The 24439-nt window shown below is 40.4% G+C and overlaps 1 protein-coding gene across 1 annotated transcript; it reads left to right on the forward strand.

Annotated features, from left to right (window-relative positions):
* The first annotated feature begins 2861 nt into the window (after positions 1 to 2861).
* DNAJB11 (DnaJ heat shock protein family (Hsp40) member B11) lies at positions 2862 to 18486 on the forward strand. Its single transcript, XM_008955699.4, has 10 exons — positions 2862 to 3660; positions 4790 to 4946; positions 8520 to 8617; positions 10348 to 10480; positions 14065 to 14207; positions 14683 to 14765; positions 15404 to 15461; positions 16549 to 16660; positions 17114 to 17273; positions 18030 to 18486. The coding sequence occupies exons 1-10, from the start codon at positions 3356 to 3358 to the stop codon at positions 18092 to 18094; spliced, it is 1314 nt and encodes a 437-aa protein (XP_008953947.3). The 5' UTR covers positions 2862 to 3355; the 3' UTR covers positions 18095 to 18486.
* The last annotated feature ends 5953 nt before the right edge of the window (positions 18487 to 24439 follow it).

A 24439-nucleotide genomic window follows, 5' to 3' on the forward strand; every position in this document is an offset into this window, starting at 1 on the left:
CGAGGCCCCGCACCACCGAGACCTGGCGGACCCCGTTGCTAGAGCGGCAGATTGCGGCTTAAGCGTCTGAGAAAATCTAGGCTGGGGTCGAGATTCCGCAACAGTGGCACCTGGAGCCAGACCCACCGCTTTCTGGTGTCGCGCCTTTCAACCCGGGGGGGGTAGGAAGCTTTCTGTTGCTCCGCATAACTGCGGTCAGCGAATAGCTGCTGGTAAGATCAGCACGCTTTCATCAGAAATGCTACTAATACTAATGGCAGTTTGCATTTATAGAGCACTTACTATGGTCTCAGCACTGTGTAAAGCAACTTTATGTATATTTCCTAAGTCTTGTCAAGAGCCCTTTAAGTATATTCGTTTTACTGATGAAGAAACTAGGGCGTAGAAAGGTGAAAATAACACAACCCTAAGGTCACACAAGAGATGGAGCCAAGATTCAAACCCAGGGCGTCTGAAGCAAGACTGGCACTCCCTGCAGCCCCTCGGTGTCAGCTCCTTAACTCTGTTAGCTTTCCTGCCGTGTTTCCACCTTCATGAAGCTTTTTCAGATTACCGGGCAGAAGCAATCACTCCTTAACTCTGTTAGCTTTCCTGCCGTGTTTCCACCTTCATGAAGCTTTTTCAGATTACCAGGCAGAAGCCATCACTCTTTCCTTTAAACTTCCATTTCAGAATTTCTGGACATTTCCTGCTTTTTTAAGTTCCTTTATGGCCTCTCTAGGTGTGATAGATACAAAGGTAAATTAGACCGTAAAATGCAATTTAGTTCCTCTTTTGTGTGGCCATTGTCCCTACTGGGTATCTTCCTGAAAGCAGGGGCTTCAAATTTACACATACCTGGGTTAGGATCCAGGCTGCACCACTTACTAGCTCAGTGACCCTGCTGTTATTTGTTGAGTACCACTGTGTGTCTGGCACAGTGGTACGCACTAGAATGACAGGAGTGAACAAAACAGACAAGGTCCTTGCTTTCTTGGAGTGTATAACAGGGAGAATAGACAATACATATTAAGGAATAAAATAAGATAATTTCAAATAGTGAAAAATGCTATGAAAATTGGGGCGGGGGGTCAGGGAAGGCCACTTTGTGGTGCCAAATTTGAGCTGAGGCCTGAAGAGTAAGAAGCCAGCCATACAATGATCACCATCCAAGTAACTTTGACTCAAAAGTACTTCAGCACCTACTCCATGCCAGGCACTGTTCTAAGGTGCTCTTTTATACAGCTGTGAACAGAACAATATAGATTCATGCTCTCATGAAACTGGCATTTCAGTGTGTAAGTCTAGGGACCAGGGATGAAAAAAATAGGAGGCCGGGCGTGGTGGCTCATGCCTATAATACCAGCAGTTTGGGAGGCTGAGGCGGGTGGATCACTTGAGGTCAGGAGTTCGAGACCAGCCTGGCCAACATGGTTAAACCCAGTCTCTACTGAAAATACAAAAAAATTAGACGGACATGGTGGTGTGCACCTGTAGTCCCAGCTACTCGGGAGGCTGAGGCAGGAGAATCGCTTGAACCCGGGAGGCGGAGGTTGCAGTGAGCCAAGATCACGCTACTGCTCTCCAGCCTGGGCGACAGAGCAAGACTCCGTCTCAGGAAAAAAAAAAAATAAAGAAAAGAAAACAGGGTGGTGTAAGAGTAAGGAATTCGGTAGGGGCTAATTTTGATTAATTGGTCAGGGAAGTCTTCCCTGAGGTGGCGACCTTTAAGCTGATATATGAGTTAAAGAAGGAATCACCCATGTTAGCACATGAGGGAGAGTACAGTGTTTCAGGCAAAGGCAATAGCTAGCACAAAGGCCCTCGGCAGGAATGAGCTTGGTGTATACAAAAAAAGAAAGGAAGCAAGTTTTGCTGGAGCATGGTTAGGAGTATAATAGGTTTACAAAGCATAAACGGCTTTGTAAACTAGCATAGAGTTGGGATTTTATTCTAAGTGCAAATGAAGAGCCATTCCAGGGTTTTAAACAGGGGAGTGACATGATTTGACTTTTATTTTTTATTTATTTATTTATTTATTTTGAAACGGTGTGTCACTCTGTCGCCCAGGCTGGAGTGCAGTGACAGGAACTCGGCTCACTGCAACCTCCACCTCCCAGGTTCAAGCAATTCTCCTGCCTCAGGCTCCCGAGCAGCTGGGATTACAGGCGCTCGCCACCACACCCGGCTAATTTTTGTAGTTTTAGTAGAGACAGGGTTTCATCATGTTGGCCAGCCTGGTCTCAAGCTCCTGACCTCAGGTGCTCCGCCCGTCTCGGCCTCGCAAAGTGCTGATTACACTTTGGGTGGGTGAGCCACCGCGCCCGGGCTTTTTTTTTTTTTTTTTTTTAAATCATGGAGTGAGGGACAGGGATGAGCAACATATATTAAGGTATTAAGGAAGATATTAAGAGTAGGGGCAAGGAGGCCAGTTAGGAGACCCTGGCCAGGTGAGAGATACACTGTGACCCAGAATCCTGGTAATGGAGATGTAGTGAACAGATTGAAGTATAGTTCAGAGGTAAAGAGTTGGATAGCTTATGCATGAAAGGAATAAAAACACCTAGAGTTTTGTCCTGATCAACTAGGTGTTGTGTAACTGCGATGAACAAAATCGGGGGGAAGACGGGGAATCAAAGAGTTCTGCTTGAACCGTAATAATGGTTTTTACTCGTTGCCTGCTTACTATACGCCCGACGATTTACAGATTTTTTTTCCCTGTTAAAATTCACAGAACTGCCAATAAGTGCTTTGCCTTAGTTTTGTTGATAAAGAAACTTAGGCTCAGATTTGGGAGGAGGGGAGGGGTGGGGGGTCTCACCACTAAGAAGCGGTGGAAGCCGAATCCGAACTTAAGTCGGTCTGTCATCACTGTAGCCTTTCCGAGACAGTTGTCTTATGGAGTTGCTTGGAGAACGTAAAATAAGAGGCCTAAGCAATGCGTCTGATGTACACCTGTCGTGGAATAACTGTCCCCGCTCATTCGGCCGCTGTACCTCTGCTCCCTCATTCGGAGCGTAGCTGGGTATGAATGAAATTCCAGGCTTGTAGCACAGAGAAAACTTCTCTCCCACAATTGGTTGGTGCTGGGGAGGAGCCTCCTGATTGGTGGAAAGTCCGAGGAAGTGGGCAAGCCGGAGGGATTTCGTGTACCTCAGGTGCCCTCACTCTGACCGGCCCCCTATCATTACGTAATTTTCTACGACTCGAGGTAGCTCAGGCAGAGCGGGTTCCTGCAGCGGCGCGACCCTCTGACGTCTCCGCTTCTAATTGGTCAAGAGCTGCGACTGCAGTTCTGAAGCCTAACTGGTTGCCCGTGCCGCCTCGGAGGTGAAGTGTACTGCGCTGATTGGCTTCCAGGCGCCGGCCGCGTGTGATGTCCCGGGCAACGATTGGCTCTCGCCTACCGGGGGCTTCTCTCACCGGGACTCGGGACTCCCGGGAAGTGGACCGGCAGAAGAGGGGGCTAGCTAGCTGTCTCTGCGGACCAAGGAGACCCCCCGCGCCCCCCCGGTGTGAGGCGGCCTCACAGGGCCGGGTGGGCTGGCGAGCCGACGCGGCGGCGGAGGAGGCTGTAAGGAGTGTGTGGAACAGGACCCGGGACAGAGGAACCATGGCTCCGCAGAACCTGAGCACCTTTTGCCTGTTGCTGCTATACCTCATCGGGGCGGTGATTGCCGGGTGAGGAACAGACACTCGCAGACAACGGGGCCCGTGGGTCAGCCTTTGCTGGGGGGTGGGAGGGGGTGGGGGAAGTGGCATTGCCAGACTGACGGAGTGGAGAGGGGCATCGCTGTGGGTTGGCGGGGTGGCGGAGGAAGGTGTAGTATGGGCCAGGCTAGTGGGGTGAGAGGAGAACCGTGGGTGACACCAGTGAGAGGGCCTTAGGTCCAGAGAGGGTCTTAGGTAGAGCTAGATTTGCCCAGAGGAGTGGGAGTTGGATGCGTTGCCAAACGGCATTTGGGGGATGAGGGAAAGAAGGTGGTTGCGAGCTGAAGCAGTGTCACGTAGAGCTGGGGAAGAAAGAGGGATGCCTGACTGTAAGGAAAGGTAGTGACAGTGCCAGGCTGAGGTTGAGGGGATGGACGTTTGTTTGATCAAAGAGGTGAGTTGCTGTGCCCCGCTGAGGTGGAGAAGCGGACGATGCTCTATGCCAAGCCTTCGAAGAGCCATTGGGGGGCTGACATTAAAGTGGGTGGATGATGCCAGCCCGAGTTGGGACTGAACGAAATTGGATGCGGGATGTGAGCAAGAAGATCTTTAGACAGCCCTTGTACTTCCCAGCTTCTTGAGCTATTTATTATCTTAAGTTGCTTCATCTTTAACATTCTGGCAGTGCTACTGTTAGGACATTTATGTGGCATAATCTTTTTAAAGAAGGAAAATCATCCTTTGAGAGTGTTATTTGACTTTTAGAAAAGTCAAAATCATTTGGAGCCAGTATAGGGAAAGGGGGGAAGAGTTAATTTGATTATATGGTTATTGCCTAAAGATAACATGAGACCATAAAATAAGGAAGTGGTTTTCTTGACCGAAGGTGGTTCTGAAAGAAAAGTGCCACAGATGTTTTGAATAATCCGAAAAGAAGTATATAGCCTCTTACTGTGATTACTTCAATATATAAGATTCATTACAAATTCTGGTGTTCTCTTTTTAGTCATTCTTTGTGTGTGTATGTGTCACATAAACCTTCATTTTTATACCTCTTTGCTCAGATACAAACCTAAATGTAGAGGAAAAATAAATCTTTTACTTTGAAAAATGTAACATGTAACTCTTTAATGAAGTATTCTCTCCCTCTACTTCCCAGACGAGATTTCTATAAGATCTTGGGGGTGCCTCGAAGTGCCTCTATAAAGGATATTAAAAAGGCCTATAGGAAACTAGCCCTGCAGCTTCATCCCGACCGGAACCCTGATGATCCACAAGCCCAGGAGAAATTCCAGGATCTGGGTGCTGCTTATGAGGTGAGTCAGAAAAAGTGATAAAGTACGAATAAAATCTGTAGCTCTAGAAAAAACATACAATACAGAGAAACAGTCCTTTCAGCTCACATTTATTTATTTATTTATTTTGAGACTGAGTCTCTATTGCCTAGGCTGGAGTGCAGTGGTGCAATCTCTGCTCACTGCAACCTCCACTTCCTGGGTTCAAGCAGTTCTCCCGCCTCAGCCTCGCAAGTAGCTGGGATTACAGGCGCGTGCCACCACACCTGGCTAATTTTTGTATTTTTAGTAGAGACAGGGTTTCACCATGTTGGCCAGGCTAGTCTCGAACTTATTATAGATTAATAAGTAGACCAACTGATTGGTCTGTCGTTCAATCAGTTTGGGAGCTAGAACCAAAAATAAAAAGAAAGCCTTCATGAGAGTTGCAAACCTGCGTGTTCATATGAACTAGACAAATAACATGCAGGGCAGGTATAAGTTAAAACATGGCAGCAGATATTCTGCCTCCATATTGGGAAGCAATAAGGATTGTTGAGGACTTTGACAAACTGAAGCCTTCTGGCCCCATTTCAAGGGAGCAGCTGTTACTCAACCCCAGCCAGTTTTTGTCATACAAATGCAAACAGTATGTTCCTGGATGATTTAATTTTTCAAGAAAAGTTGAAAATCTAGATTTTTTTATATGAGTTCTGCTTGTAAAAGTGTTGGTAACTAATTCAGTTAAATTTCTTTTTTACATAAATCAAACAGAGCACAGTTTTAATTTGATTTTGCAACCTCTAATCTGGGGATCAAAACACTTCATGTGTATCATCTCATTTAATCTTCACTAGGACACCAGGAAATATATTAGAGCTAGGCATATTTTTATTCTCATTTTCTAAATGGACACAGAAAAAAATTAATTGAACTAAAAGTCATAGAGCTAAAACTCCTGAATTTAAGTTTAAATTCTTGTATATTGAGAAGGCTAAAAACAAATTAAAAAATATTTTAGGAAGACACAAACCTTGAAAGGAAGGAATCCCAAGATCTCTAGATTAAAGAAGCAATGGAATTGAAACAGTGAGTTATACCCAGGTGAACCCAAGAGCTGTTGGGGTCCTTTTGTCTTTCAACACCTTCAGGGATCCTATGGGGCAGAAATTCTTTTTTATTTTTTTTTTGAGACGGAGTCTCGCTCTGTCTGCCAAGCTGGAGTAGAGTGGCACGATCTCGGCTCACTGCAAGCTCCGCCTCCTGGGTTTTACGCCATTCTCCTGCCTCAGCCTCCCGAGTAGCTGGGACTACAGGTGTGCACCACCACACCCAGCTAATTTTTTGTATTTTTAGTAGAGACAGGGTTTCACTGTGTTACCCAGGATGGTCTCGATCTCCTGACCTCATGATCCACCCGCCTCGGCTTCCCAAAGTGCTGGGATTACAGGCGTGAGCCACCGTGCCTGGCCAAGGGACAGAAATTCTTAACCTGAGGCACATCAATAAACTTGGGAAGGTTGATGGCCCATCCTAAATTATATGTAATATTTTGTTTCTTGTTGATAATATGCATTCTATATTTTGCACTGTATTTTCCATGAATAGTCCCCTTGTTTGCTAGGAACCTAATACTCAAAAACATTTTCTAGGGAAGCTGAATTTACCATGCTCTCTAAAGAATCTTCACGTTCTTTATCAATGACCTAGGCAGGCTATACAAAGGTCAGTCATGAAATCGTGGCTTATTTAACTATAACAATCCTTTTAGCCACTAGTTCAAATTTCTGTTTTCTTTTTATCATTCAAGCTTGATTGCCTTTAGTCTTAGGTAAATTAGTGTTCACAAGTTAGAATCCGAGTACAGTTATGAAGAATCTTTTGTGAATACAAATTTGTTTTCTCTACAGAGCTAGGATCACTGCTGGCATTTTAATTACTTGAGAATCTGTGTATTGGTTGGCCAATCAACTAAAAACCTTTTTTCTTTTAAAATAGTTTCCAAGACCATGGAATAAAATTGCATTCCTTGATGGAAGAAAAGTGAGGAGGAAGTAAATGATAATGACTTCAAGAGTAGTTTTTAGGGGGTTATTACAGAAGCCTCTGATGTCTAAAAAGAAACTGACTTAAAACTAGTCTTTGGGGGTTTTGAAATGGTGTTTTTTATAGTCTCAAATGCAGGGTTCATTTATTTGTCAAGATCAGATCAGAGAAGTAGACTAAAAGTGAAAATATTGGAGATCCAGATAATAATAAGGGTTTTTTTTTCAAGTTAATTGTGCCCATTTCTGCTTCCCCAAAGTACCTGTTTTCTAAAGATACTTGTGAAAACATGCTTTCCTCTCCCTTTTTCTATCATAGTGGCTTTAATCAAGTACTGTGGTCACTTCTGGAATAACCCATTTGCCTTTGCTTTTAAGAATGTTCACTCTCTTGTATACTCAATTTCTATTTATCCTTTCAAGGATATCTTAAATGTTAATACATTTTTGCCATGACTCCTTACACCTCATTTGGGCCCTAAGCCAAAAGTGTGTCCTGTGTGAATATGCCTTTCTTTTAAGTCAACAAGCCCCGTCTACTTTGAACCTCTCTTTTTCTGGGCCACCATGAGTGTGGTTTTGAAATAACTCTCTCCTTCAGACTTTTGTCTAAGTAGGAGTTTATAAATATCAAAGGAAGATTTTAAAGCCATTTAATTTTCACAAGTATATATGTGCATATATATCAGATTGCTCTAAATAAAAGAGAAAGTTTTTTTTTGCATGTTGAAGGCAAATTTTGAAAAGGATGGAAGCTTATTTTGTTGTTACATTCTTTAATATACAGAGAGAAAGCATATAGTCATGATTGTGTATGTAGTTCTCCGAAACTTAAAACTTCAAGAATTATTTCAAGCAATGAAATTGACCTTGAATAACCTTCATAGAGTATTTTTACTTATTACTCTTTCTGCATTTCAAACTCAGGACATTACAAACTTAAACATATATATATATGGCAGGCAAAATTCTTCCACAAATGGATTTCTGCATATACCAAAAAATGAAAAAAGGAGGATGAAAAGATATCAGTGTAGGCCTCTCTGGAGGGCCTGTCATTTGATTTCCTTGACTTGACAATCTCCTAATACATGCGCGCGCGCGTGTGTGTGTGTGTGTGTGTGTGTGTGTGTGTGTTTTGGGTAGGGGATGTTATAGACCTGTGGGGCCAAGTTGTTCTGAAGGCAGTATAGTGGTTAACAGCATAAGCACCAAAGTCAAACTGCATGGGAAGTAAACCTGAGGAATCCGTCTTAACTCTTTCCTGTTACCACCCTGACCTTCACAGCTGCATTGCTAATCTCAGGTATTATTTTTTAGTGACTACGCGGGTTTTGAGAACTTTAAATTAAAAACATGAATGGAGCAATGTGGAATGAACAATGCATCAAAGAATTTAGTCTTAGAGAAAATAACTTTGTAAATATGCCTTAATACAGTACATAATGGAAACTGCATTCTATTAAAATTTTAGACCCACTGTCAAAGTAAAAACAAACATAAATATGACTGTGCCTTAACTGGATATTACCAACTCATGATCTTTTCCTCCACTGGCTTTTATCCCCAGGTTCTGTCAGATAGTGAGAAACGGAAACAGTACGATACTTATGGTGAAGAAGGATTAAAAGATGGTCATCAGAGCTCCCATGGAGACATTTTTTCACAGTGAGTAATTTACCCATCTGCAAAGTGTTAGTGTCTGAGAGAGGGTCACTTAGCGATTAAAGAATTATTCTCATTCCCTAGTTCAGAAACTTTTGATGAACAGTACAATTTAGCTGATCCAAAGATCAATTATTGTCCTCCCTGTGGGAAGATAGTCTTCTATTTTCACAAAGCTTCAGGAAAGACGGATGGCACTGAAAGGACATTCCATCTAGCCAACCGTATCAGTTAAATCAGTGCAGACAATTCGCGGGGACATGTGTTGGAAATCAGTTCATCCTTGCCTACTTGCTACCTTGGAATCTGCAAACCACTTAATGAGCAAAATTATTGTTAGCAGAGATAGAAAAATTCCTGCTCCCATACCCAGAGCTGCCTCTCTTTCATGCTATCAACAAGTGAGGGTGATTATAATAACCAGCATTAGGGGAAGGAATTAGGGTAGAGGACCTTTATCTCTTGCTTTCTGGGAGTGCTGGGTGGTTGGAATAATAAACACTTTCTTCCTCACTCTTTGAACCTCTCTTTATTGAGCATTTGAATTTCCACATTCCCTGATGATTACATATACTAAGAGACCTTAATCTGGGGTTTCAGGTCTGAAATTATAAACAAAAAGATGTTCGAATCTGCATTTTTATGGGGAGAGTTCATTGTTTTCTTCAGATTCTCAAAGGGTTCTGTGAACCCTTCCCCAAAAGAAGTAAGAATCACTGTTGCATATAGTAGTTACCACCATTTAGTGCTTGGTTGGAGGGCCTGGGGTGGGGGAGTAGATTTTTAGGGTCTGTAAAGATGTGTGAGTAACATGATTAGGACATCTTTTCCCCCCCGCCAGGATAAATTTGGCTGGCTGAAGTGATCCCTAGGGAATACCAGAAAGAGAAACAGCTTCCCCAGCCCCCACCCTGTTCTTTCCCCTTGCCTTTATTTAAGATTCAGGGAATTCATTCACCTGAGTTGGTTGGTGGGAGAGGGAGTTATATAGTTATCATCTTCGCTATGCTAATATATGAGGCTTCTTAATAACACCAAAAATTAACATTAGATTAAACCACCTGTAGGATTGAAGGTCACCTTTTTTGTTAATCTCAAGTTACTCTTGTTACTTACAAAAATTAGTTTGGGTCTTATAGAGGCTAGAACTTCCTTCTCCTTAAGCACTAGGATTTTACTAAGGCTGATGCTTTTTTAGCTTATTTAATTACATACTCAAGATTTTTGTGTAGAGCAGTAGCTTCTTTCAACAAGTTAGCTTCTAAAAAGCATGTAAAGAGAACATTACATATGTTAAAATTACCGATAAAAAATTCTTAAATTAACCATTACATTTAGCATTACACAAGTTTATGTATACTGTACTCTTTCTCAATAAGTCCACCATATTCAGATTTTTCCCAATATTGAAAGATTATTATTTCATTGGTTGGGTCCAACATTGAATTCATTGGCATACTGTGTGTGTATGTACTGTACTATATGTATGGGCTATATTTTGTTAAAAAGCGGATTTTTTTGTAGTAAGGGACCATATAGTTACAATATGGTTGATAGTATATAAATTTAAAATTATGTATGATAGTTGACTCCATTGTATTAAAAAATACCTTGTAGTTTTGCACAATGCATTGGTAGAAACAGTAGTTTATCAACGTAAAGAAAATGAGTTAATTGTGAAACATAGAGTCTTGATTTTTTTTTTTTCCTGATGATTTTGCACTTATCTTTAGCTTCTTTGGGGATTTTGGTTTCATGTTTGGAGGAACCCCTCGTCAGCAAGACAGAAATATTCCAAGAGGAAGTGATATTATTGTAGATCTAGAAGTCACTTTGGAAGAAGTATATGCAGGAAATTTTGTGGAAGTAAGTTCAAACAATATAGCTGTTCATATTGACTCCCAGAACTTGCACTTTTGACTAAAAATAAGAGGTTTATATGTACCTTCTCTGTCTTTTTGAGGGTAAGAGGGAGTGATCAAATGCACAAAATTGAATTAATTATAATGCTTGGTTCATGATACACTGATGTCATTGTTTTATCACCCAGCTTAAGAACTAAGTAAAACATTACCATGACTTAATCTACCTACATGCTACTTCCCTGTTCCATTACCCTGCCTCCCTTCAAAGGTAACTACTGTATTGAATTATGTCTTTATTGTTCTTTTGCCATTCTTACTTTATCATGTATATATGAATACCTGAATAATGTATTGTTTATTATATTGTTTTTGATTTTTTAGAAATGGTATTTTATTCATTATTTTCTGGGACTGGTTATTTTCACTCACTATTATGTTACTAGGATTCACCCTTGTTGCTTATTGCTATATTGTGACCATAATTTATTAATAGGCATTTTTGTTTCTTCCAGTTTTATTCAATTCCAAACAGCGCTTTTATGAACATTTTAATCCATATTTCCAGGTTCAGATGAACAAGAATATCTCTTGGGTGGATATGCTTGAGAGTAGAATTGCTGGGTAATATGAACCAATGTTCATTTTTACAAGTTAATACTGTATTGTTTTTGAAATTGATTGTACTGATGCTTCTACATGCAATTTATGAGATCCTATAGATTCACTGCCTCACTAATACTTGGAATTATTAAGAAGTGGATTAGACTTCTTAATTTTTGCTTATCAAGTGGGTATAAAATATCTCATTATGGTCTTGTTTTACATTTTTTTAAATTACCAATTAGGATCAGCATCTCTTCCTGTGTTTATTGGCCATATTTGTTTCCTCTCCTGTGAAATGCCTGTTCTTTCTTTTGCCTCTTGCTTATTGATTTCTAAGAGTACTTCACTCTTGCTGCTAATTCTTTGTTGGCTGTATGTAATGCAGATATAGCCTATCTGTTTGTAACTTGTCTTTTCATTATGTTTAAGATTTATTTCAATTTTCAGCAAACAGAACTAATTAATGTAATTAAATCTATCAGTCTTTAATGGTTAGTTTTTGTGTCTTTTTAAAGAAATTCGTTTTTGTTCTAAAATAAGAAAGCAGCCTTGTGCAGTGGAGCACACTTGTAATCTCAGCTACTCAGGAGGCTGAGGTAGGAGGATTGCTTGAGGCCAGGAGTTTGAGGCTATCATGTCCTGTGATTTCATCTGTGAATAGCCACTGCACTCTAGCCTGGACAACATAACTGAAACTCATCTCTGGAAAAAAATTTTAAAATAAAATAAGAAAGCTGTTCACCTATATTTTCTGCTAAAACTCTGGGATCTTTTAATATGAGATTATTCAGCTTTTTTAAATTCTGGAAAATATGTCTCATTATTTTTTACAATTCTATCACTCCTACTTCTGTCTGCTCTTAACTTTCTTTTAAATACGAAAAATAAATTTTCTTCATCCTTCACTGCTTCCTTCTGGGAGGTACCTCATTTTGATCTCCCAGCTTACTACTTCAGTCTTCAGCTATATCCATTCTAATAATAGCCCATCTGCTGTGTTTTAATTTCAACTCATATTTTTATGCATAATATTTCTACTTGATTCTTGCATTATTTCTTACTCTGTATCATTTTACTAATGCCTTCCCTCCTTCAGTATTATCATGCTTGTTTTAAGTTCCTGGTCTGTCTAATCTTTTTTTAAGCAAAGTACAGTTGCTTAAAATATATGTGTTATTCAGTTTGTTGTCTTTTGTGGGGCAGATGATAGACCTTCTCAGGTATCTAGCTGTCTTGGCCTTTGAGCTGATATTCCCTTACAGGTACCAGCAACTACCTTTCCCTGCAGAGCATCGTGGGCTGAGCCCTGGCCCACTGGTTTTAACTGTGTTTTGTTTGGTGTCTCGGGGTGTTTTTTTGTTTTGTTTGCTGTCTGGAGTCTTTTGTTTTCTGCAGTCATGGGAAACAGTTCAAAACAGCCCTCTATCTGTGGGATTTTCTCATATATTCTGTGTTGTAGTTACTGTTTCCAGGAATCCATGTTTTCTTGTAGTTTTTCCAGGATACTGGAGGAGACAGCCGGTAGCCTGTGCATATGTGCCATCTTGACAAGAAGCGTATTCTTCTTAGTTGTAGCTGCTTCTCTGAATAATTGAAAGAAGAGATATAGACAATCACAGAAGATGCAACTGACTTGTAATACTGTTGAGGCTGCAGGAGAAAAGGGCATTAAAAATATTCATAAACCAGTGAGGTTGTTTAGATGGGAGGAAAGAGGTGAGCCTAATTAGCGCCCATGTTCCCTTCCAAGCCTGTTCTGCAGTTGTCACTAATACACAGTAGACATCACTTTTTGCTGTTAGTGTGTTCCCGAACAAACTCTTTTTTAATCCAACTATTGTAAAGGCTATAAATGGCTTTGCTGGTTCAGTAACCCCATGCTAAATTCTTTTTTTCCTTGTTTTCAATCCTGCTCCTTCTGTATGTAAATTCTTTTTTAAAGAAAAAAAAATACCTTGAGAAATAGGATAGCACAATGGTTAAGAAGCATGGACTTTGCAGCTAGACTGCCTAGTTTAGAATCCTGGCTCTGCCATGTATTAGTCATGTGGCCTTGGTCATGTTACTTAACCTTTCTATACTTCTGTTACCTCACCTGTAAAATGGGGATAATAACAGTACCTGTCTCATAGAGTTGTGAGGGTTAAATAAATATGTAAAAGTGTTTGGCACATGGCTTGGCATGTAGTAAGTGCTATAAAATGTTTGCTCTGATTACTATTATTGTTGCTATAATTTACTCTGTTGACCTGGGCCTTTCATATGTTGGTAGGCTTTAAGGGATTTTTCTCCAAGCATTCGTCATTCTGCTGCGTGAGCACATACCTTGTGATTAGATGTTTGACTATTTAAACAGGCAAAACTAGGAATACATTTCTGCATATATATCAATTTTACATTCTTAGAGGGATCAGAATGTTTGATTGCAGTCAACTACAAAGAGATGGTCATTGTTTCTCTTCCTATGTGTTAAAGTATCTGAATGGAGATAGCTCCAGAAAATAGTCCTGGATTGCATTTCCTGAAATAAGGAGACATTTTCATTAGGTTAACCAGAGGATTGGATAGTAGCCACATACCAGGTTTTGAAGGTAGTGATTGTTCCTCAGGGGTTATGCTTTACACAGCTCGGATTTCCTAAAAGATAATCATTACATGAAGTACTTTAACTCAGTAGCATTTAGTTGTGGCTTAGAAATGCTGATATCATACACTTTATTTTTCGGTTCTCTTGTTTCTTACTCCTGTCTCTACTTCTCCAGCTTTAGAATTTGAGTCATTTAAGTATGTGTTTGCTTCATTCCTGTTTGGGGGCTGATTTGTACTCTTCAAAGAGTTTTGTCAGCTTTAGATCTCTGAGGGATAGATTGCCAGAGAAGGGGAAGTTTCAGTCCAGGCATATGTGCAGAGCCTTGATCAATTGAGGAAAGGAAAGGCTGTTTTACACAAGAGAGAAGCTGATGTTGTTTATGCACTTCCTAGGTAGTTAGAAACAAACCTGTGGCAAGGCAGGCTCCTGGCAAACGGAAGTGCAATTGTCGGCAAGAGATGCGGACCACCCAGCTGGGCCCTGGGCGCTTCCAAATGACCCAGGAGGTGGTCTGCGACGAATGCCCTAATGTCAAGTAAGTGAAAGCACCTTCTTTGTTCTACCAAGAAACGCTTGTTAATTTCGTTCATCTAGTCAAACACTAATGGTCCATACTAGATCTTTCTCTGTCTCCTCCCCACTGCCATGTTCTGCACAAGGATAGAGCAAAACAATGTACATTTTTTTCTGAAGTATTTGTAAATATCTCCTTTTATGTTTCTGAACTAACAAGCAGTGCCCTTTATTTCTGATACATTTTCGACAAGTATTAATGCTTCATTTTCTTCCTTCTTGTACTATTAGAGCAGCCTTATATGTTTATAAATGTATAGTAGCTTCACCCTGGATTTTAGCATATAGAAGATGTAAATGATTATCAGATAGTTTTGTCAAGTAGAGGCACACTACAGTCTTCCAAGAAAAAGCTCTGATAAAATAGGTATAACTTTATCTATATCTGATGTTTTATTTTCATTATTTTTCTCCTCTTTTAATTCTCTTTACTTCAGACTAGTGAATGAAGAACGAACGCTGGAAGTAGAAATAGAGCCTGGGGTGAGAGACGGCATGGAGTACCCCTTTATTGGAGAAGGTGAAATATTGATATTTGATTTTTTGATTGTGATAACTTTTTGCTCTCTGCTTATTTGTGAATACCTCTCACCCCTGCCTTACTCCATCTTAATGTTCACATAGTAAACGCATATATAATTTCCAACACTCTTCGGCCAATTTTAGGATATACAAAGCCTTTTGTTTACCTGAAGCAGTAGCATTACCGTTTATCCTTTGAATGTCATGGCCAAAAGTTATTATGAGGTAGCCTAAGTTTCATCAAAATTTAGGGTGTTCAGACCTTAATGAGTTTTAATTCAGCAGTGAAAGAAGATATGTAACTCTAGTTGGCATTAATAAGATGCTCTCAGGACCTCACCTTTAGACTTAAGTTTAAAACTCTAAAAATAAAAAAAGCTTTAAGACTTAGGTTCAGGAGACCAGTGTATCATTCTTTGTTTAGGAAATGGGTCAAGTTATGTACTGCTGTATCTGAGGCAAAGGTGATGATTTCTAATAATCTGAAACTTGATACAACCAGGCAGAGACACTGCCGTCACAGATTTGACAGGTCAATGCCCAAAGTAGTGGATTAAAAAAATGTATCAGTTGCCAAATAGATTTGTGGTATTCAACTTGTATGATTTACAATATGCTGTAATCTGCTCTGACTAGGTGAGCCTCACGTGGATGGGGAGCCTGGAGATTTACGGTTCCGAATCAAAGTTGTCAAGTAAGTAATCTAATTTTAGAGGTCTTCTCAGATGAGTCAAATTATAGAGACGTAGGTGGCCACCAGAGCAGTTAGACTTTTTTCTCTGTTTCTTACCCTTATTACCCTAAACGATGATTTGTAACTCCTCTACAAGGCTGAAAACTTGGGGTTGGGCCCTAGGATTGAGCCCCAGTTATTTATTTACTTAGGACTTAAAAATGCAAAAGATGTTGAAAGGAAATAATTGATAAGGAGTTATAAAAGAGAAACAAACAAGATAGGGAGTCAAAGCTGAGATTTTAGCTGAAGAAGTATGGCACCATACAAGAATAGGAGACTTTTCCATAGACAGAACCTTCTACATAATATGCAGCTTCTGTAAAGAGAGCTTTTCTTTTGTGAGCTTCTCTTCAGCATGAAGTGCTGCTTAGACAGTTTTGCCTGGGACTCCGGCTTTCTTGATTACTGTTGCTCTCTTGTTACCACTTTGGAAACCAGTAATATCTCTGCCTTTGTAAGGAGTCATCAAAACAGGGTTCCCACCAGAATATGGAGAAATGGCCCCCCACTGTCTGGGACTTTGCCTTCCTGCACTCTTTAATCTCAGTGTTGTTTTCCCCAGCTTCTTTACCTACCTTGTCTTTATCATCACTTCTTAGAGAAACTGGAACATGTGTTGTTTCCTGAATAAACCTGACACCTTCCTTGTCTTTGCCAGAATTCCTTCTCACTCTATTTCCCCTTCCCTCCACCCATTTTATCTGCATTTCTACAGCCAACTTAGTCTTGTGAGCCCAGCTCAGGAAAACTTCTGTAGACCTATTTCTGAAGATGATCTCCCCAGAAGCTGCCTTTCTCTCTTTTCCATAATCTAATGATTATAGTTTTACTTATACTCTGGCTTTTGCTGATTGTGTGTTCCTTAACAGTAGCATTTAATAAGACTTAAACAACTTTATATTCTTGATTAATACTACACACAAAAGTATGTCTAAGAAATGTTTATTGTTTGAAAGAGTGGTGTTCACCTTTTTCCAAGATTTTTCTAACAACTGTTTGAACCTAAAGTTGGAAATTAATGATTTTTACCTTATTCTGTTTTTAGGCACCCAATATTTGAAAGGAGAGGAGATGATTTGTACACAAATGTGACAATCTCATTAGTTGAGTCACTGGTTGGCTTTGAGATGGATATTACTCACTTGGATGGTCACAAGGTAAACAAACCAATTTACTCGTTCTGCATCCTTTTGAAGCCTTTATGTGGGTAGTTTTGAGATGTATCAGCTGTTTCAGTCATTGAGAACCAGATGGACTCCTTTCTTGGTCGTATTCTGCCGTCTGTACTTACTCTGCTGCTGAGCATACCGCAATAACAGTGCCAGACCTTTCAGCTACTCAGAATGGATTGCACGGCCTTTGACAATCTTGTCCTTATAGTTTCTATTGACGAAAACCTTTCTTTGTTTACTTGTTTTTGTGTTTGATTTTTCTTCTTTAAAATCCTTTGTTCTTGACTCACATTGTCCTAATGGTATTTCCTTTGCTCCTTCATTCTTTCTTTTTGCTGAGCTGTGACATTAGCTTTGTGTACCAGTGCTCACTAGAAGCTGTGTGATGTACTTCAGATGTACCGCTCCTGCTGCAGTACATTCCCTTTGGTTTTCTAGGTACATATTTCCCGGGATAAGATCACCAGGCCAGGAGCGAAGCTATGGAAGAAAGGGGAAGGGCTCCCCAACTTTGACAACAACAATATCAAGGGCTCTTTGATAATCACTTTTGATGTGGATTTTCCAAAAGAACAGTTAACAGAGGAAGTGAGAGAAGGTATGGCATATTATTGTGTGTGTGTGTGTGTTTGTGTGTGTGTGTGTGTGTGTGTGTGAGATGAGAAAAGGATGGCAATAGAAGAACTCTCCAGTGACATGAGACATCAATCATTAATGCTAGTAGAACACTAAGATAGGAATGAACTCATCTTTCTCTGTAAAGGCGATATATTAAAAATCCTGCATCTTTGTGTTACAAAAGTCTGTGTAAGCTGTGCTTCAAAACCTAGGGAGTGATAGAGTATATGGGAGTGAAACAGAATCACTTAAAACAAATGAACTGGACCACACTGTAAAAGGGAAGATGAGGTAGACTGTAGAAAGATTAGAAGCTTATGGGTGCATGTCTAGGATGACTGGTTGAGAAGAGGGCCCCACTGGGGGTCCTAAATAGTAAGAGAAAGGAGAGCAATGAAGGAGGTAAAAACTGAAAAGAGGATACAGAAGAAGGAATGGAAGACTGAGCTGAAGAGTTTTCTTTCCCTTTTGATTGCCTCTTCTAATTCCTCATTTCATAGAGCTTTGTGGGACATGTATGTGGTATGTGGGCCTAAAAGACAAGGGATCATCCTGGACACATATGTGCATGTGTGGGGTTACCTACATGCGATTACGTTGGAGATTGGTAGTTATTTAATTCACATCCACGTTTGTCATAAGGCCTTTTATGAGCCTTTTCTTGAAATATGCTCTTTAAACGCTAGGAAAGTAACATTTTTTTGTTAATGGAGTCATTTGTTCATTCTTTCTTCAGGTATCAAACAGCTACTGAAACAAGGGTCAGTGCAGAAGGTATACAATGGACTGCAAGGATATTAAGAGTGAATAAAATTGGACTTTGTTTAAAATAAGTGAATAAGCGATATTTATTATCTGCAAGGTTTTTTTGTGTGTGTTTTTGTTTTTATTTTCAATATGCAAGTTAGGCTTAATTTTTTTATCTAATGATCATCATGAAATGAATAAGAGGGCTTAAGAATTTGTCCATTTGCATTCAGAAAAGAATGACCAGCAAAAGGTTTACTAATACCTCTCCCTTTGGGGATTTAATGTCTGGTGCTGCCGCCTGAGTTTCAAGAATTAAAGCTGCAAGAGGACTCCAGGAGCAAAAGAAACACAACATAGAGGGTTGGAGTTGTTAGCAATTTCATTCAAAATGCCAACTGGAGAAGTCTGTTTTTAAATACATTTTGTTGTTATTTTTTTCATGACTCCTGTTTCTTCTGTGAGCTATTTGGGTTGTCCTCCCATCAAGCAAGATGGATGCACATGCATGCAAAAGAGTGATATAGATCCAGTCCCCATGCCCAATTACACATACAGCATCTGCTAGAAAGGAGCTTGGAAGAAACTGAATGGTTGATTGGGGTCCATGAATGAAGGTTACACAAAGATCTAATTGTCCTTGAAGTATATTTTCTCTCATTTAATTTGGGAATAATAATCTGATATGGACACTTTACTGTTTAGAAAGCACCTTTCATGTATATAATTTCAGTTGACCTCATGGTTAGAAAGCCTTTGGTTTGTTTAGGAACAAGGACTACCACTGGTTCTAGAAAAGGAATTTAGAGTTGCAAATTATGTTTGCTCATCTCATGGCACCCAATTCAGATGCTATGTGACGAGTACATTTGACTTTTGAATCTCCCTCATTTTCACATATATAGTCACATCACACTCTACTTTTCATGTACTTTGGACTTTTTGTCTCTGCTAGTGAGTATTTCAATTCTGTTTAACAACTGATGTTGCGTATTGTGTGTGGAGCTGCCTTCTAGCCATCAGCATAGTTCTAGCAGCATCCCTGCCTTTGGGCTATACATATCTTAGAAATCACCAGGCGTGGTGGCTCACACCTATAATCCCAGCACTTTGGGAGGCCGAGGCGGGTAGATCACGAGGTCAGGAATTCAAGATCAGCCTGGCCAACAGGGTGAAACCCCGTCTCTACTAAAAATGCAAAAATTAGCCGGCCACGGTGGTGGGCGCCTGCAATTCCAGCTACTCAGGAGGCTGAGGCAGGAGAATTGCTTGAACCCGGGAGGTGGAGGTTGCAGTGAGGGGAGATCGTGCCACTGCACTCCAGCCTGGGTGACAGAGCAAGACTCCATCTCTAAAAAAACAAAAAATCAAGTGAAACCACACAAATACGTATGTAAGTTCAGTGGACTTTTTGTACCTGTAAGATTCATTATGTACTGAATTGCCTCTAGTTGAGCATTTCTCAGGAGTGATCATCATTTCCTTTATATATCAGCCCCGGAGAAGTCTTGATCATTATCTGCACTTACTAATCCCCATTTTTCCAAGATGTATGCAAGGGTCAGTCATGATATTAAGAGCTAGAGCTGCTAGTCTTGGTGAGAAAGACCCCATAGGGATAATGTGTTTCCTACAAAGAAGAATGTTAATGGGGCTTTGTCACTCCTGGGCTTTGTCACTCCTTTTTATCCATTGTCTAGATTGTTGTGATTTAATAAAGAATATTCTTTCATTATTGGACTCTGAGCTTAAGGTAGCTTTAAGTGCTTTATCTGAGGCACATTGTAATTTGGAAAGATTTATATTAAAGTTCCATAGATTTTCTTAAGAAGGGAAGATAAACACCGTAGAGGAAGGATGCTAGGTAATTAATGTGGAAGAACAGATAATAGTGTCTTCAGTTCTGCAAGGAAAAAAGCCATTCCAGGGAGCTATGCAATGAGGCTGAAAGGATGCTTGGCCTGGAATCAGACTTAATCGCTATGACTGAGGAAGCTTGTTAGCCTCAGTTTTCTCATCTGCAAAATGGAGATAATGAAGGGGGATATTTTTGTGCTTGGTCTTTTATGCATCTTAAACATCTTTTTGGGCTACTCAGAGATTTATTCACTTACATATACTCCTGCCCCTTAGCTGCATTCACTACTGGTTAGGTGCTGGATTGCCAAATCCTAGATGGATGTTAGTGCTCAGAAATCACTGAAAAGGGAACAGGATTTGGAAATGTAAAACCTGTTAGAAAAGGTCCAATGGGTGTTACTAGAAATGGGAATGGAAAGATAATTTTATTCTATTCCTTAAAAAAAAGCTGCTGTTGGCTCCAGTAGCAACCTCTACCATGAACAAAAGATATCCAAGGGCTCTGAAAGATAAGCAAGAGAAGAAGACACCACTTGGTAAGTGTTCACTTTTTAAAATTCTAGTATTTTAGTCACTGAAATTGCTCCGGGACTCACAGTGAAGGGTTGGACACAGGTCACAGGCAGTGGGCACCAGTACAGCTTCCGTCATGAGTTTAGATGTCAAAGAGCCCCGACCCTTTCTTATTCCATTAACAGAAATGAAATATTTCTGAGTGGTATAACTTTAAGCACAGTTCCTCCAACAATGCAGCCAGCCTGAGAATGACATAATTTGGGGGCAGTCTCATCACACTGAGTGTCAGTGAAAACCCTCTAGAGCTGCATAGTCCAATCTGGTAGCCACATGTGGCAATTGAGCACTTGAAATGTGGCTCATCCAAACAGAGGTGCTATGAAGCATAAAATACACACTGGATTTTGAAGACTTAGTATAAAAAAAAGTAAAATGTCTCAATTTTATATTGACTACATGTTTAAATGATAGCATTTTGAATATAACTGGTGAAATAAAATAGATTATTAAAAACAAAATATATTACTAAAATTCACCTGAGTTTTTTTCACTTTCTAGAATTTGGCTAATAGGAAATTTTAATTACGTATGTAGTTCACATTATATTTCTGTGGATTGCACTGCTCTAAGAGTCTCGCCCAGGCTGTGCCAGGTCACTCAACAGAAGTTGACTAGTACTTTGGGATAAAGGGCCTCATATTCACTCCTATTCAGTTACCTCCCCCTCACTCAGTTGGCCCAGTGGTCCAGTCTGTTACCATGTTTTGGGATCCTCCAATTCAGGCATTCAGTATGAGCCTCTCCACCTGATGTTATCTGTGCACTGTATTGACTGAGACATAAGATTTTCATCTAAACAGTGAATAAAAGCACTAGCCAAAGAATTGAAATCAACTCTTAGTTAGATTTTGCCACTGAAAGCTTGCTCCAGGTTGACAATCATCTGAACATCAGGGTAAAGTCATATCAACCTCCATAAAAATAATTGATTTTGCATCTAGCCATATTTCTTTATCTTGTCCACACAGGTATGCTGAGAGATCTTGTTGAAATCCAGTTAGACAACAGCCTGTTAGGAAATGAGGTGTGTCTGATATGACTCACTCTTTGTGAACCCATACTGGGGCCTAGGGATCTTCACTTTCACATTTAGGTGATTTTCTCAGTATTCTGGAATTGTCTCCAGTCCAGAAGACAGGATTTCCTTCAAAGAAAGTGTTTCTTATAATCAATCACCTCTTCCCTCTTACTGATGTTCACTTTACCCTTTTATATTGAAAACATCATTTTTTGACAGAATATAGAAACAAAACGGGAGGTTTTATGTACCATAGTGTTACCATGTGCATGCTCTAGAATCACACTGATCAGATTCAAATTCCAGTTCTACCATTTACTAGTTGTGCCTTAATTTCTCCCTCTGTAAAATGGTGATAATAACAGTACATGTTTCATAGAGTTGTTGGTTGATTTGACATTTACAACTGGAATGCCTCTCTTGGGATAGGCAGGCAAAAAAGAACAAGTTAATAATATATGTTGCACAACTGAGGTTTGGGAGGCTTATGATTTTTTAAAATTTTCCTTCCCTCTGCAATGCATGATGTTTGTGTGAAGGTGGCGCTAAAATAATGCCGTGAGAGCTCTCGGCTCTGGAGACCCAGACCTTTTTTTTTTTTTTTTAAAGCCATTTTCTAGCTCTTGCCACTAAAAATCAGGATATTAAGTAAAACAATAATAATTATAATTTTCAATGCAAACTCAAATAATAATGCATTTAACTACCCTCCTCTTTTAGCCTCCCTTAATCTTAATGTAGACAAGGCAGATGCCGTACAGGCTGGATTTTGATTTGGAGCCTGATTCTGCCAAATAATAATAATAATAAATTAAAGGATGGTTTCCGAGAATTAGTAACAGTTATGGAAGCCACTGCAAGGGGCCAAACTAGGTGATTAAGAACAAGGCCGAGCACGGTGGCTCATGCCTGTAATCCCAACACTTTGGAAGGCCGAGGCAGGCGGATCCCCTGAGGTCAGGAGTTCGAGACCAGCCTGGCCAACATGATGAAACCCCGTCTCTACTAAAGATAACAAAAATTAGCCAGGCGTGGTGGCACGTGCCTGTAATCTCAGATACTTGAGAGGCTGAGGCAGGAGAATCACTTGAACGTGGGAGGCAGAGGTTGCAGTGAGCCAAGATTGCGCCACCACTGCATTCCAGCCTGGGTAACACACCGAGACTCCATCTCAAAAAAAAAAAAAAGCAATCATGTAATTAAGTCTTCTGTGTTTTCTACCAGTTAGGTAACATTAAACCAGAACAGGAAATGTGATAATGTTTTCAGCAAGGTGTTTGATGATTCATCTTGTGATATCCCCTGGAGATAAAATAGAGGCACATAGTTGGATTCATAACTCACTAATTACTGTTGAACATACTGTTGATTAATGGCTCAATGTCAACCTGGAAAGGAGAGAAGAGAGTCTTTGCTGGCACAAAACAAAGCTATGTTTTCAGTCCTGATCTGTTCAATAGTTTTATTGTCAGTGAGCATTTCAGGAAGAGCACTTAAAACACCAGGGGCCTACTGTGTGTAAGTCACAGAGTTTTCACAGCTCTTATATGTTTGTCATTGCAATAAGTCCTAGGAAGGGGCAGGACGCATTAAAACTGACCAGATAAGCTTTTGGCTGTTGTACAATGTTTCAAGTGGGAAAAAGCAACTTAACCTGTAAGAACAGGGTTGGGGTACACCAGCTTCATCAACAGCATTGAGAGGGAAGCATGATTTGACAGTAATGCTATCACGGTGTCATTTGAATTGATGTCCCCCAACATAATCACAAAGGGTCTTGCACTTTGTGGGCAGAGTAACTGTAACAAAATAGAGTCAGTAGAACAAAAAGTATAACCACCAGGGCCATTACAAGAAGCTGTAAGTCTTCGAAATATGAGTTAAATGCCTCTGTGTTTTCTGGTAAAGAAATGTTGACATTGGTGGGAGCAAAGGTCTTCCTCTAATTCTCAGCAACTGGTAGAGAAGAAAAGCAAGGGCATCACAGGAAGCAAGGGGAGAATGTAATGATAACACAAGGGTGGTGTCCTGGTTACTCTTGTCATTGTCATATAACAAATTATCCTAGCATTTACTGGCTTAACGCAGCAACATTTGTTTTTTTCTCACAAATCTGCAATATGAGCTAGACTGATGGAGACAACTCCTTTGCTCTACTTGGTGTCAGCTGGGACAACAGCTTGAAGGCTGGGTCTGGAGTCATTTCTACTCACATGTCTGGCAGTTCATTCTGGGAGGTGGGAGGGCTCAAGCAGCTGGGAACTGGAAATGGGGAGACTCCTCACGAATCTTTATCTCTGTGTGGTTTCTGCAGCATGGTGGCTATACATAGCTGGACTTCTTACATATTGGCTCAGGGCTCCCAAGACACGTTTCCCAAAAGGAAGTGGAAATGGGTAGAAGCTTTAGTTCTTCTTATGACTTAGCCTCATAAGTCGTGCAGCATCCTTTCCATTGCATTTTCATTTATGGAGGCAGCCACAAAGGCTCATCCCTCTTCCTGGGGAGGGGAATTAGACTCGACCTTTCAAGAAAAGAATCTTTAAGGTTCTGAAGGGTATGTAGACCTGCAAATATTGTTGTGGCCGTTTTTTGGAAAATACAGTTTGCCCCAGGTGATCAAATGAGACAGCCATACAAATAGCAGCTGAGACTGTGGAACATCAGAACAGCCATGGAGGGGCCACATAGTGCTCACAAAAGGCAAGTGAATTCAGAAAGAATGAGGTGACCATTTGCAAGTCCATGAGTACCAGCCCCTATCCCTGCCATCAAGGAAGGAAAGCATTCTCGCAGCTGGAGTTTCAGGGATGAGATCTGAGCAAATGTCACACCATTCTGGCCCCTAGGATTATCCCTTTCTCTGCTGGGGTGCCTGGGAAATGTGCATTACACATCGGTGATATTAATGAGAACATGAGAGATGCTGATCAAAGCTGTGGACA

The sequence above is a fragment of the Pan paniscus genome, chromosome 2, assembly GCF_029289425.2.
Source record: "Pan paniscus chromosome 2, NHGRI_mPanPan1-v2.0_pri, whole genome shotgun sequence".
Lineage (NCBI taxonomy): Eukaryota > Metazoa > Chordata > Mammalia > Primates > Hominidae > Pan > Pan paniscus.

Coding starts and splice junctions, on each gene's coding strand:
- DNAJB11 (XM_008955699.4), top strand. CDS start 3,356: ATGTCCCGGGCAACGATTGGCTCTCGCCTACCGGGGGCTTCTCTCACC. Junction 8,618..10,347: donor CATGGAGACATTTTTTCACA/GTGAGTAATTTA, acceptor ACTTATCTTTAG/CTTCTTTGGGGATTTTGGTT. Junction 14,766..15,403: donor GTACCCCTTTATTGGAGAAG/GTGAAATATTGA, acceptor TGCTCTGACTAG/GTGAGCCTCACGTGGATGGG.